This window comes from Tigriopus californicus, chromosome 6, assembly GCF_007210705.1.
Source record: "Tigriopus californicus strain San Diego chromosome 6, Tcal_SD_v2.1, whole genome shotgun sequence".
NCBI lineage: Eukaryota > Metazoa > Arthropoda > Copepoda > Harpacticoida > Harpacticidae > Tigriopus > Tigriopus californicus.
The window spans coordinates 9451306-9463871 of NC_081445.1; the positions used below are offsets into that span (position 1 = coordinate 9451306).

Sequence of the window (12566 nt, forward strand, 5' to 3'; positions counted from 1 at the left end):
AGGATTATCAGTGCCAAAAAGTAGCTTTAAAAAAAGGTCATAACGAACGTACTTATTAGAGATGTAATGGGCTGGAACCCAGCTCGAACTGTTGAAACGCATTTGGCCGAGACCACCTCGAGCTTGGTTTAGGCTCTGGCTCAGCCCAACTCGAAATCGTCGAGCTATGATACAACACGTCGAACCAACGTGCGGTGGGTTATTCAGTGGGCTTTCGTTCGGGTTCATCATGCATCATCAATTGTGTCAGGTAAAGTAAAAGCGTAAAGCAAAAGTTGAAGCCCATACGTTCACGAAAAAGGTTTGGCTGACATCTCTGAACGTAGGTCTGAATCATTTTCAGTTCTACTACCGGGTGAGGGTGGACAACGTTCTTGGTTGTCACTTTCAAAAGGAATAAATCTTAACTGAAATGCCTGGTGGAAATGAATATGTTAAAAGCTGAGAGTCTAAACAAATCATAATGAATTTTGGCGTTTGAAAGTTCCACTATTAGTTGCAACAATCTTAAGTTAGGACTTCAAACGAAGAAAATTGCTTGCTATCAATTTTATCAGAAATTGAAACTACTGTCAAAACTTTGGCGTCACGATTTCATAAAAGACCATAAAACATTGAACAAAAGAATTCGAAGAGATACATTTATCAAAAACATTAAAAACAAGCAAAGACTGGTTTTAATCGAAATGTCTTGTCTGCAAATAAATATATATTTTGGAGGATGATTAAAAAGTCTGTACGGCAAAAACATGCCATGTACCTCCTTTTTTTCAAAAACTTTACGCGAATTCGGTACTGAAACGTTGAACGAGTTGTGAAAGCATATCAAATTCAAATTAGTGAAGCACTCAAGGGAGGGAAGCAAAAAGTCTCAATTATGTCAATAGTACATACATATCATTGGCATGAATTTACTCGAGAGGTTGTCTTGTTGTCTAAAAATGCAAATACAAGGTGAGACGGTTTTTTTTCGTTGAATGGCACCATCGTCTAAAAGGAACTCTATGTTCTGTCTTTGATTGCACTTTTTAAACATCTAGTTTGGATTAAGACAATTTCTTGGTGCTACCTGACACGAGAACTAGAAACTAGATTGGCCAATAGGTCTATTGGGTTTTCCAGCTCAGACATAGCTCAGCCCAGACATGGGTCGGGTCAACTCGATCTTGAGCCAGCTTGGACATGGGCTAGCTCGGATTTGGCCCAGCTCAGACTTGACTTGAAATATCAACCCGATCAACCCAGCTTAGCTCGAAATCTGTTTTTTTGGCCCAGCCCAGCTCGTGAGCTGGAAACTGTCAACCCAGCTCAGCTCGAAATGAGCCACCTTCCTCTTAGCTCAGCCCAGCCCAAAAATTCTTGGCTCATTACATCTCTAGTACATATCTTAAAGGGAAAGAAAACATACTAGAACAATTTTTAGTTATTTCAACGCCTGGAAAAAGGTCTTTTTCTCAATCCCCCTTGAAAAAGAAAAAAACATTTGAGAAGAAAACATTTTCATCTCAAAATCTTAGTTCAAGGTAGCATGGAGCTTATTAATGCTGTACACCGTGATGCGGTGGATGCCAAAACTATAGGCAATTTTTATGGTGATCTCACCTTTGTCAACTTTGGCCACAACCCTCATTCGCAATTTGTCCATGTTTAAGAGGCTGTTTTGCCTATTTTTGAATTTAGACCCGCAATAAGCTCAAAAATGGTTGGTAATGATCACATTATCACTCTATCTAAGAAAGAAAAATAGCCAGAAGTCCCAATGACGCTGTTATTGGGGCCAGAAACAGTGTCGACGATAATATGGCGCACCTGGTACATCTCATAATGAACGGGATGATTGAGACCATTTTGTGGTTCAACATCAAACCATCATGTCAAAAGTTATCAATGTTGTAAAATTAAAATTTGAAGGGATTGTTGGATTGTGTTCAATTTGTGTCTAGTCCGTAAAACATCTGGACAAGTGGACAAGCAAAACCAAAAGAAGCCGACCCTTACATTTTCGATATTACAAGGCTTCTAGACCTGTGTATCATATTCGACAGTCTCATCCAAAGAGAATATTCGTAACACATATCTGATCAGGTCTTTTTCCGCTCAATTCGACACAAATCCAAATTATTTTCCTCAATCTGGTTCGAACAATAATTTAGCTAAATTCAATTAAAATTGATCTTTTCCCAACAAGATATTTTTTTAAGTTGAAAGTAAGCACTTGGCTAGAAATTTCATCACACCTTCCCAGCCTCTCGTGGTATGGATATGCTTGAGCTTTCCACTCTAGAGCATCATCTTAGACATCCACATCTTTTCTTTTTTTTTGAGGTTGCGTTTTAAAATGTGGCCCATACCTGACATTCTTTCATTTAGTTTGACATCAATGGTCACATACTTAAATCTATTACTTTGAAATTTGACCAACTTATGTAATCTCGTTACCGGAATTCAAACATCGTGGTTGTTGTTGTTGTTGTTTTATTCGGGGCCTCGCCATTTTGAAGTAAGAAAGGAAAGAAAAGAACCAATTGGTATTACAACGAACAGGAACTAGGAGAAAACACAAAAGACATGAGTGAGGTTTATCCCGGGTGCCTTTGAGCCATTAACTTGTTTTCAACAGTTTTATCATACCTGTTGCACCATCCTACTTGTTGGATTGGCTTTCCATCTAAACAAACAAGAATTTCATTCACTTCTTTGCGGAGCCAAACAATATTGATTTGGTTTTCTTTAAGTTTAAAGACAATATATTTAACTTTGAATATATGAACAGTTTTTCTAACATTTGACTAGCCTCAAGTTCCATTTTGACTAGATTGTTTAGTTTCATCTGCAAACATGGTAGCTTTAAATTGAGTGAATTGTGGAAGATCATTGATCTAGGCCAGAAAAAGCAAAGGGTCCAGAATGCTGCCTTGGGGTACACCGCAAGTGGTGTTTGCGAAGTCTGATTTTAAAATTCTGATTTCAAAAACAATAGTGGGGAAAATGAACAACTTTCATCACCAGCCATCAAATCCATTCCTTTTGCAAAAGTTGGACTTTTGGAAACTCAATGGAACGTCCATGTCAAAAGCTAAAAGCATTTAAATGTTGTCACAATGAAGGCACAAATTGAATGAGCTTGGAACAAGTTGGTAGGATTGTACCAGCGTGGTTTTCGCTCATTCAATATGTGCACTGGTTTGGCTTAGATTTCAACGCTTACAACGTTTGACACAATGTGCTATGATCTCAAAATTGGCTAATGTGATCGAGCCCAAAAGAGGCAACATCAAGTGATAGAGAAATTGTTTGACTTAATCCGGGCAAAAGTTAGAAATGATTCCCCCGACTGGTTCTGACTAGAGGGCTCTAATTCTGACCAATGACGGCGGCGTCTCTGATTAAAGCAACTCTTTTGGCGCGTTTCTATCATATCGAATGATTGAACAATCTGTTAGTCCGTTGAGCAATATTTCCAAGTAAAACTTTGCCTTGCTGTTTGAATACACTTCAGTCAAGCTAAGTTTGCAATCAACCCAACTTCTGCAAAATATTCAAGAAAAAATGTTTTGTGCTCAAACTACTTTGCAGTCCAATCCATGACAAAAAACAATTCTTTGTCCTTCAACAAAAAACAATCGTCCTTTCCCACTTCTTGAGGAATGCAGATGTCTTTTAATACTAGGAAACTCTGTTAACCGTTATAAGGATCCCCACTGAAATTATGCCCCCACTGAAATTATCCTCCTCACTGAAATTATCCTCCCCAACATTTCTCAAGGAATCTATAAGACACCATTTACACTCACAGTAGAACTATATTGATGCAAACATTACACTACCTATTAAACATGCATGCAGATGATGTGATGGTTGGCTTTGCTAGCAAGGCAAGGGCAAACCTCCAACCAACCCTAACATCAATAGAAAAAATGGAAACTTATGTGTTTTAACCTTTTCTTGACTACAATACATGTGAATGATTACCAAATTTGTGTAAATTGGTGCCAAATTTGACTGACTTTTCAGACAAGCTTATTTTCAAGAATCCACCGCATTGAAGCAGTAAATGGTAATAGTGCTTGTCAAGTGAACGCGCTCATTAACAACTGACGGTAATCCATCGAGTAAAATCAAAGACAACATGCCCAGCAAAACTGCATTGTGCGTGCATTAAATTTTGGCATTTATTCCATTTTACATGCTTATCTAAGCAAATAGCATTGCGGTTTTGAGCCAATTTGAAAGAGCATTCACTGATTAACACAAAACACGTTCATTTTGTTGGCTTTTGAAACACAGCTCACTCAAAATCCCTTGATTATTGAAAATTCAATGGGCGGATAGTGCGAGTTGACTGTGATGTTTGTCTTAGTTCTCCCTCCCCAAAATGGCCAAAATCAGTGTGCCGGACCACATTTTTCCTTGAATTTCCTTCACTTGACATGCCCTATAGCTTCTAAATTCGCTGACACCATCTTACAGATGTCCATCCTATATTTAACATTGCCAGGCATGGAGGCAGATAAAGGGGAAATGCTTTGGCTTGATTTTGGTTACAGATGCAGTCAGATCACTGGCAAAAAAAGCTGCCCATGCTGTCCGTTTCCAATACTGAGAAGTCAATTCATGTCATTCAAACAAAGAATTTTCAGTGAGACATGGTATGTGGATATTAGAAATCTCCATACTAAGCGAATTTGCAAATCATTGAGTTTGGGTTTGAAGATTTCATTGTTGATTAGGTGTTTCAGGTCAGTTGGGGGATGTATTATCAAGCAACGTAGTCTAGCCAAGGCGTCATTCTTAAGAAATTATCAATCTCATCTAATATCTGCCATGAAACTATACCTTGCTTGAACTCAGCACAGGGCAGATTTGTGTGACCACTAAAACTTGTGAGTTAGCCGTTAAATGTAACCAACCCATTGAGAAATGAAGGGGAAAACAGGCAGCTAACGTCATTCTTTTTGGGGAGCAAAATTTGTTCAGCCAACCTGCCTTGTGGACATATTGTTATTTTGTTATCCATTTCAAATTGCCGGTTTGAAGCGAACAGGGCTCAGATATTAAGCCAAGACAATAGCAAAGAGACAGAATTGCATCAAAAATGACATTTTCTTGAGGTTTCATACCACAACTTCATTTGTTTATTGATAACTCAATTGGATCACGGTGGGAGTCGGCTGTCATGTTTGTCTAAATTTTTCCTCCCCATCCTGCCCAGAATCAGGATGCCGGGTTACATTTATCTTGAATTTCCTTTACTTCATATGCCTAATTCACGATTAACCAACACAAACCTGATTATGTACATAACAATGGGATCTACTAGAGGCTTTACCTTTCTATTCATCACACAATTAGGTAGCATCTCCTGACTAATGAAGGAAAACTGTTGGATTCCATTTGTATCGTATTCCAATGTACCTATACAAATTTCAAATTCACGACTCAAGTCACGCTGACTGCATTGCTGTTTATTTTGATTCAATCAACATGGAGAAACCGTGTTGGTCAGAACCGTCAGAACGTTGCTCATCCACTTCATTATCCTGCCCCACCTTCATCCCGAACACCGTCCGCCCACTTGCACGGCCCTCCTCTTGTCTTTAAGAGCCTCTCTTTCTCGCTCTATGCTCGTCAACCGATTCTTTGAGCGTGTTCGCCAGATTTTCCCATGCATTTATAAACCCCCTTTCCCTCATAAAATGGAGGTCACGGCCCAAAACTTTAAGGCTGTTCTGCCTATGGTAGAAAAGGCGATTGATGAAGCCCAATTCGTGGCCATTGACGGTGAATTCACAGGCTTGAATCTGGTCAAGCCCGTGAGCGCCCTTGATTTGCCCCTTGAGCGATATGATGCTCTGCGGGAAAGTTCCCGCCAATTTCTCCTGGTTCAATTTGGCCTTTGTACTTTCCATTATGATTCTAAGAAAGATTTGTACACGAATCGAGCGTTTAATTTCTATGTTTGGCCACGCCCTTACACGCGAAATGCGCCGGATTTGCGGTTCATGTGCCAAACATCTAGTATCGATTTCTTGGTGAAGCAAGACTTTGATTTCAATAAGTTGTTCAAACACGGAATTTCGTACTTAAAACCCGAAGCGGAAGAGAAGATGAAGAAGGCCATCGAAGACCGCCAAATCACCCGCAAGTCGAATGACACGCCCAACGCCCAACATATTCCCATTCCCGAAGCCATGGAGACGTACATCAACGAGATCAAAACCAAGATCCAGACATTCATCCAGGGTAATTCCAACACCTTATTCCTGGAGAAGTCCAATGCGTTCCAAAGACGACTCATTTATCAAGTGGCTCGTGAGGAATTCACGGGGATCTTCCTGGAAAGTGTAGCCGTGGGACGGGATCGGGTCATCAAGATCACCAAGATGGATGCCAATGAACACGCTCAAAAAGATCTGGATCGCAACCAATCCGAGTTTGATGTCTTGGATGAGGCCGTGGGGTTTGCTAAGGTCATTCAAAAGTTGTCCCAATCTCGTAAACCCGTGGTGGGACACAACATGTTCCTGGACTTGTGCTATACTCTCAATCAGTTCGTTTGCACTCTCCCCGAGAGTTATTCCGAATTCAAACACTTGGCCAATAAGACGTTTCCCATTTTAGTGGATACCAAGACCATGGCCACGCAGTATCCTTTCCGCGACGAGATCTTTAATTCTTCTTTGGAGGAGCTCAAGAACACTCTGATGACGGCTCCGTTTCACATGCCGGACGTGAAGGCTGTGTCCGTGGATTCTGGATATGAATTGGAATCCGAGAAATATCACGAAGCCGGCTATGACGCCTTCATCACGGGTTTATGTTTCATCGCCATGTCCAATCATTTGGGGACGTTGTCCAAGGAGTTGGGCCCAAAACCACGTTTAATGCCGGATTCGCCGTTGTTGAAACCCTTTTTCAATAAGATCCACTTGATGCGGATTGCGGATATTCCTTACATGAATCTGGCTGGAGAAGATATATCGCCAAATCGGGACCACGTGTTTCATGTGACTTTTCCTTCAGAGTGGAAGACGTCCGACCTTGTGAATCTTTTCTCGGCCTTTGGTAATGTTCAAGTATCCTGGTTGAATGAAAGCTCTGCCTATGTGAGTCTTTACGACCCCACTTCGGCCAAGGAAGTATTGAGTGCGCTCAATTGTAGTAGTGTGTATAATATCATGACTTATGGACAGTTTAAGAGCTTTGAGGCCAGTGCCAGTCTCACCGGGATCACGCCCACTTTGGCCCAATCCAAGTTGTCGTTTTCAGACAGTGTGAGTGAGTTGAAGGAACTAACCAAGAAGCGGAGCATCTCTCCGGATCCTGAGCCGTACAAACGCTCCAAGAGTGTGACTGATGACGACACTCCGGTTCAAACGAGTAAGAACTTTGCGGAGTCATCAGATTGGTGATATTGTGTTATGAAATACATTTTTCAATTGAGATTTGGACAAGTTTTAGTGTTTTCATCTGCGTTAGGGACCTTGGAAAAGTTAACTTCCTAATTGAAAGTTATCTTTGTTTAGCAGGAAAGAGAATTCAGCCTCAAAGCGGCAGGTACTAATTCTTTAGTAGATCAATTTTTCTATAAAACATAGCTTGACTTGTTGGGAAATCATTCCCAAACATCGGCTAACAAACCCGTAAAAGAAAGGAAAAAAATTTGATTCGTCGAAATAATGTTGGAAAATGTGTTTAAACTGCCAAGGATTGGGGTGTGACACAAATTGGGCAAATTAGTTCATTTATTAATAATAGCTTTCATTCTCAAAGAGGAGATATGTTGGCACCCACAGCACTGTTTAACAATTTGCTCACGGTCCAATAGTAGGCTTTATACATAACAGAACAATATGTTTCGTTTCAGCCAAAACCAAAGTTAACCCACTTCAAACATATGAGAGGAAAAAACATTGAAAAATATTATTATTGATAGAATGAGTAGCTATCTTGAGCAGCTTAGCTGCGCTCTTAATAGAAATTCTACCAAAGTCCATTGTGTAGACGCTTAGATATCTGACTTCATCAGTTGTGTTTTGAATCAAATTTAGCCACAAAAGGCTTTTTCAAATAGACGCTTAGATATCTGACTTCATCAGTTGTGTTTTGAATCAAATTTAGCCACAAAAGGCTTTTTTAAAGGAATTGTCAACAAAAAGAATAGCTTATCAGTGCCACAAACATGACTACAAGTTTTTTTTCTAAATAGATTAAAGAAACACTAGTCAGAAATCTAATTATTTTTTGAAAACTTTCCTAAAGCAAACCTCATACAATTGCAAACTTACAATAGTCATTAATCCCAAGAAATATATAGGGGATGTCAAGTAAAGGAAATTTAAGGAAAATTGNCCTAGACAAGCATGTAAAATGCAAAAAATGTCAAAATCCAATGCATGCACAGTGCGGTTTGGCAGGGCGTGTTGCCATTGATTTTACTCCATGGAATAACGTCAGTTGTCCATGAACGCGTTTACTTGACTAGCCCTATAGTTGATGATCAGGGCATTAGTAACGAAATTACAAGTAACGAAATTACAGTAAGTCGTTCCTTTTTTCGAAAGAGGAACTGTAATTGCAATACAATTTTCAAATTGTTTAATTATAACGACCCAAAAAGCTAAAAGAATTACACGTTACTCGTTCCTTTTTCAGCTTCCAGAATGAATGGCCTTTAAATTTTCGTTAATCTCGTGACTGGTGAGATTTCAACAGAAATTGCCACTTATTGCTAATCCCATCTAGCGTATTACGATCAAAGAAAGTCAGAGTTGAAAATTGTGCTTGCTCTTAACTACGCTGAGGGTGGTTTTGGTTTTCTAATCTGAAATTGCTCTTGCTACTTTATTGTTTACATCTTGTCAATCAAATTCCGTTGGACTGAAGAGGTGATTCGGTGCAATTGTCAAGAAAGGAAAATCTCTCATTAGCTGGAGTATGATAGATCAAATTTCCAAAGTCTCCTCATTTCCACGACTTAGGCATACGTAGACTTCTTACAAGAAAGCTTTACCGACTTCACAACGTCCAAGACTGGTATCCCATCATGACTTTTGCAACATTGTTTCAAACCTTCAATAATCATTATCCCATCCAGTCTTGACTCCTCAAAGCATTATACTACAATACATTTTGAACAATTATGCCAAGATTAAATGCCAAGGTTCATTAACAAAAAATGTTGACACGAAATCTTCAGATGACACGCATTAGAACTCAGTGAGTCAAAAACACTTTTTTTTAGACAAGAATGGTCTTGATGGGGCAAAAACCACAAAATATTGGTAATCTAAACTTTGAGTGCAAGTAATTGTAGCGAGTAACGCCATTACATTTTTTTCGAGTAACGGCTGTGTAACAAGTTACTATTTTTGACCAGAGTAACTGTAACAGTAATTCGTTCCTTTTATTGAGGAACAACTAATGTCCTGGTGATGATCCTTTAGCAGGATTAAGGTCAGATTTTGACAAGTTTTTGACCAAAGTTCCTGATCAACCCTACATTCACGGGCAAGACAGATCCGCCAACTATAATTCGTAGGTGGATCAGAAAATATAGTTGGCTAGTTAAGACCTCTCTTACTCTTTTGATGTATTTTAACTGATCCAATATACCAATCTGATCCTATCATAGTTTTTTCAAAAGTTGCTTTCTTTGGTTTGTATATCAAAGACCAACAGAGCTAACAGTCTTGGCATTTAAGTGGACACTTAATCACATAGCTTATCCACGGAGAGAAGAATGCAAGATTAATAGGCCAAAAAGTGGGCGGTGCAAGCTTTTCAATTTATATTTGTCGCCGGGTAAAAATATACATAACATTAGCATTGTTAACAACTCCTTCGCCTAAAGTGGGGAAACGATTTTCGATTGGTAACTATATTTTACTACCAGCGGAGTGACCGATGGATTGTCCGGGATATCGCTCCAAGAACAAATGAATATCTGCCATTACTTTTTGAGGCTCATTTAAATGCACGTGATGTGTGCCTTCGACTTCAGTGTAAACAAAATCCGGATTGCTCTTATACTTGGCGATCACATCAGTCAGGTTTTGAGGGTCTTCATAACCTTTGCCACCTGTGGCCTTGATCAAAAGGAAAGGACCCTTGATCCTGGATGCAAAGTCTTCAATCACTTCTTGCGTCAGACTGTAAAGACTGGTCACCCTATGGCGAATGTCTCGGGTGAAAGTGAAGCATGCCTCATTATCTGGGCCTTCTCGAACCCTTTTCAAGCCTCGTTTTAAAAGGATATCCGCAGATTCGTCGGTGATCACCTCTTTCCCATGCAGCTGGAAGGAGCCTGGGGATAGATCAAAGAAAATATTAGGATTTTAACCGGCTAGAAGCTGCAGTTTAAACTGGAATTGAACAACAATAAGGGCGGACATTTGATTCCTTTTTTGATGAGGAGGAGGAATCTTAGAGTGAGTTAAAATAAGAGAGGAGAGAAATTGGGTTAAAATCAAATGCACTGGATGTTTAATCTCGAAAAAAAAATGTAACTGTTTTTGATTTTTGTTTTTTTCGATAGGTTAATCATTTAAACACCTTAAATATACTAAATTGAACCAAATTTTCATACCAAGGGACTATTGATTAACAGAATGCCAATTCAGCCTGAATGAGTGTGGAAACCCACTGATGATTTGTCTCCTAGAAGATTAAACAAGGGTATAATTTATGTTCTAAAATGCCCAATTGGGGCAGTTTTGAGGTTAGAGTCAAAGCTAGTGCTTGCTAATGGCATCTAATTGACAGATTGCTCATGGCAATTTGCCAAGATTGTCGAAGTGTCCTTTCCACGTTTATAAAGTAATTTTCAAAACGAAACGTATTTTAGGAAGGTTTCGAGTAACATTTTGAGCTTTTTTGTGATTAATCAAGAACAAAATATTTTTTCACATTTGTGATATTGAAAACCGGTATCAACTCTTCAGGACTTTGTATTAAGATACAACCAGGGCTTTTTGGGGGCTAAAACGATGAAAATTGGATATTTAAATCCCACCTAACTACGTTTCAATTTAATAGATCATATCATAATTACTAACTAAAGGCTAACTGAGTGTGACCTCAATTTTAATTGATCAGGTCTTTGAAAATTTTAGTTTTTATCATGTCTTTAGGCATGTGAGTGTTTTAAGTGGGCTGGAATTCCATTAAGCAATGAGACCAAAGTGGTTCGTTATGATTTTACGAGTTAGAAAAATGCCAAAATTTGTCTCCGGATTTCCGTGGAAACTTGATAGAGTCGTCTTAAGGCAGCCAAAAATTAGAGGTTTATCAATTTTTAAGACAAAAATAAGACCATCAATTGAATAAGATTAGGTTTTTCAAGAATCCCTGGAAATAAAGACTTCAAATTAATGAGTAAATATGAAAAATGTTCTGAACTTTCATTAATTGAAGAGGAAAAGCCAAAGCCGCACATATTTTTCTTTAACGCCAAAGATTGCAAATCGTTAAACCTTAGTTCCATTCATTTAAGATCATTAATTTACGAGAAGGTCGATTATGAATGAGCTCAGCAAGAGGTTCAATCCTTCATTCGGAGGGCTTACGAAGATCTAAGAACGGTAAGAACAATTTATGAAAGTTTTTAATTCTTGCAGCAAATCGATCCAAAGTGTTCCTTCCCTTGATACATGGGTCTCAAAAAGTACCCCTTACACGAATTACACTACATATGTACATAAATGTGGACTGAGAATCAGCCGAATCCAGGATTTTAGCTCCAACTATCCTATAATTCGCGCCCTTATTTTACGGTTATCGCTCATCAATTTGCACTTTCCACAGCTTCACATCAAATGGTTAAAAAGCTCAACATTTGTACGAAACAACTAGATATCCAAAAGTCAGCTGGAAGCGAACTTACCTTGAATCAACCTCTCTTTAGCTTGATCGTAGGTGTACAAAGGCGCTCTCCCGGAGTTCATTTTCGCTTCAAAGGCCAACAACTCGTCAATCGAGGCTTTAGTGCGATCAATGATTCTATCTCTAGGTCTAGTAACGGGTTTAACTGAGTCGACGAGAATGAGGCGTTCCACCATTTCCGGAAATGTGGCCGAAAATAAAGCCGAGATCCCTCCTCCCATGGAATGTCCCATCAAAGAAAATTTGGACAACTCGAAGTGCTTCGCCACTCTTCGAATATGCTGAAGCCCGTCCAGAAAGTGATAACTAAAACCATCGGGAACCGGCGACGAGAAACCGTGGCCGGGATAATCAATACAGAGTAAACGATGATCCTTGGGAAATATTGGTGCCAGAGTGTCAAAAGACCCGCAATTGTCCAACCAGCCATGAAGCACAATCCATGGTTTCCCATTCGGATCTCCCCATTCCTTGCCTGAAAGAAGGTAATCCAACTAACTCGATGAGTTCGAGTTGTTTGAACACGTTTTATACCTGCAATAACGCCCCAAGGAACTGGAACCTGAAACTCTTGAGCCATGGAAGATCTGGAAGAGGTTCTTCTGGAAGACGACACTAATCGCAAATTTTGTTGTACTCGAATTTTTTGTTGGGTGAAGATAAGACGATGCAAAGTCATTCCA

At 39.3% G+C, this 12566-nt stretch overlaps 2 protein-coding genes across 2 annotated transcripts; one reads left to right on the plus strand and one right to left on the minus strand.

Moving 5' to 3' along the window:
* The first annotated feature begins 5457 nt into the window (after window positions 1-5457).
* On the plus strand, window positions 5458-7445 carry LOC131882195 (poly(A)-specific ribonuclease PARN-like). Its single transcript, XM_059229261.1, has one exon. The coding sequence runs from the start codon at window positions 5622-5624 to the stop codon at window positions 7410-7412; it is 1791 nt and encodes a 596-aa protein (XP_059085244.1). The 5' UTR covers window positions 5458-5621; the 3' UTR covers window positions 7413-7445.
* Window positions 7446-9766: 2321 nt separating this feature from the next.
* LOC131882197 (serine hydrolase-like protein) lies at window positions 9767-12562 on the minus strand. The gene is made up of 3 exons (XM_059229263.1): window positions 12418-12562; window positions 11885-12358; window positions 9767-10306 (listed from the first exon to the last, which is right to left on the minus strand). The coding sequence occupies exons 1-3, from the start codon at window positions 12560-12562 to the stop codon at window positions 9879-9881; spliced, it is 1047 nt and encodes a 348-aa protein (XP_059085246.1). The 3' UTR covers window positions 9767-9878.
* Window positions 12563-12566: the final 4 nt, after the last annotated feature.

What these genes read in the sequence shown, in the direction of transcription:
- LOC131882195 (XM_059229261.1), top strand. Translation starts at nt 5,622, where the DNA reads ATGCTCGTCAACCGATTCTTTGAGCGTGTTCGCCAGATTTTCCCATGC.
- LOC131882197 (XM_059229263.1), bottom strand. Translation starts at nt 12,562, where the DNA reads ATGACTTTGCATCGTCTTATCTTCACCCAACAAAAAATTCGAGTACAA. An exon ending in TCCTTGGGGCGTTATTGCAG is followed by an intron (nt 12,359 to 12,417) that starts GTATAAAACGTG and finishes ACCTTCTTTCAG; the next exon opens with GCAAGGAATGGGGAGATCCG. An exon ending in TAAAGAGAGGTTGATTCAAG is followed by an intron (nt 10,307 to 11,884) that starts GTAAGTTCGCTT and finishes ATCTATCCCCAG; the next exon opens with GCTCCTTCCAGCTGCATGGG.